Source organism: Phytophthora parasitica, assembly GCF_000247585.1.
Source record: "Phytophthora parasitica INRA-310 unplaced genomic scaffold supercont2.54, whole genome shotgun sequence".
NCBI lineage: Eukaryota > Oomycota > Peronosporomycetes > Peronosporales > Peronosporaceae > Phytophthora > Phytophthora nicotianae.
This window is the reverse complement of record NW_008649040.1, coordinates 143733-145388: the sequence shown is the minus strand read 5'-3', so window position 1 is coordinate 145388 and position 1656 is coordinate 143733. Positions and strand designations below refer to the sequence as shown.

Here is a 1656-nt window from a genome sequence, read left to right as displayed (position 1 = left end):
TCGACCAGGACTTCGAACTGTTCCGCTGTGAGCCACTCTCGTCGTGTTGGTCTTCCTGGCCCATATCGGTACTCCACTTGATGTTGCGTTTCGTACCTGCCTGCTCGATTCCTGATGCGTCGCTGTCCTCGCTCGTAGATGACCACCGCCGTGGTGGTTGGTGTAAAAGGGGTTCGTAGGTCGTGGGGTGTTCCCGGGGCTTGTTGCCGGCCTCGTAATGCCTGGGTCGCAGCTGTTTCTGCTTGTCCACCCCCATTGATCGCATCCCCTCGTCCGTCACCTCCTGTTCGCTCCAGTTCTCTGTTGTCGCGCGCTCCCGTTCGTTTGTTTGCCACCTCGATGGGGACGGCTCCTTCAGTGAGCGTGACCGTCCCTCGTGCTGGTGCAGCGTTGACAGCATCGCCTCCATCGCCGACAGCGTCTCTCTCATCGTTGTGGGCCGTCGCAGTGCCTGGAACCCGGTTAGCTGGAGTTGTATCCACTTCCGTGGTTTCTGCTTGCGGTTGCTGGTCACGTAGAGTACCCCGTCGCGCTGCTTTCGCTGCCCGTGCGTCCGCTTCTTCCTTCCGCCTTCGCTGTTGAGCTTCGTCTTCGCCAATTGCCTGTGTACTGCTCAACTGTGGCTTCTTTCGGTTATGTGTAACTGGCGGCGCTTTCATTCTGATCTCCACCTGCTTCTCATAAGACCGTTGCGGTGCCGGTACTACTGGTGACGGTATTTCCGGCGCTCCTGCCCGCTTTTCTATCGTTAAAGCAGGGGTCCCTTCAAGCAGCGCCTGGCGGGCTGTCTCCAACGCCTCTCCCAACGCTTGCCGCACACCGGCACCCTCATCAACCGCTAGTCCCGGCCGCCGTACTGCGCGACGGGCCGACTCGCCATTAGCTTCAACCGGCCCCTCCTGATCAACATCCCGGTCTGCGTTTCCACTAGTTAACGAGTCACTGTGAGCCCGGAAGTCCCCATCGTCGTTCATGCAATCGTCGGCTGTCGTGGTATTGAGTTCTACGGTATCGTTCCCCTCATAACTGAGTGTGATGTCATCTTCGTCCAGTTCAGTAAGTATACGGTCCGCTAACGTGCCCAAGCGGTCTTTCGGATAGTAATACGACACCAAGAAGCTAGTGTGAACTATCAGAGACTCTTGAAGATCCTGCCGCTCCACCAACCAGTTGTCGAAGCCGACGCTCTCCGCCAACTTCGCCGGTCCTACCCACTGGTGAGCTAACTTCGTGACCCCTTTTCCACGGGGTGGCTTCAACACCCATACCAACTCTCCTGTTTTGAAGTTGGTCCTGCAGCGTACTTGTGGATTATAGTAGCGCTCCCGTCGTCTCTGGTCTTGCTGCAACGCGATCTTCGCCAAGACTGCCGCTCGCTCCATCTGATGGATCAATCGTTGGTGGTATTCGGTCCAGTCGCCGATTTCCTCAACCGCACTAGATCTTAACAACTAATTCGGCGTTTTCAGTTGTCGACCCATCATCAGCTCATTAGGAGAGTAGCCTGTAGTTCCATGTCGTGCACCGGTATAAGCGTAAGCCGCACACGGAATCCATTCATCCCAGTCGTCCTGCTTTTCTCGGACGTACAACGACACCATGTCCTTCCACACCTTATGATATCGCTCAACGAGGCCAAGTAGCATTGGTCGGTAT

The 1656-nt window shown here is 56.3% G+C and overlaps 1 protein-coding gene across 1 annotated transcript in view; it reads right to left on the bottom strand.

The window, feature by feature from the left end:
• PPTG_15814 (hypothetical protein) overlaps positions 1-1382 on the bottom strand; it is a gene marked incomplete at both ends in the record, with an annotated part of 4024 nt that extends 2642 nt beyond the window's left edge. The window contains one exon of the mRNA XM_008913564.1: positions 6-1382. Coding sequence (XP_008911812.1) covers positions 6-1382 — 1377 coding nt within the window. The remainder of the gene's footprint in view (positions 1-5) is intronic.
• Between the last annotated feature and the right edge of the window lie 274 nt (positions 1383-1656).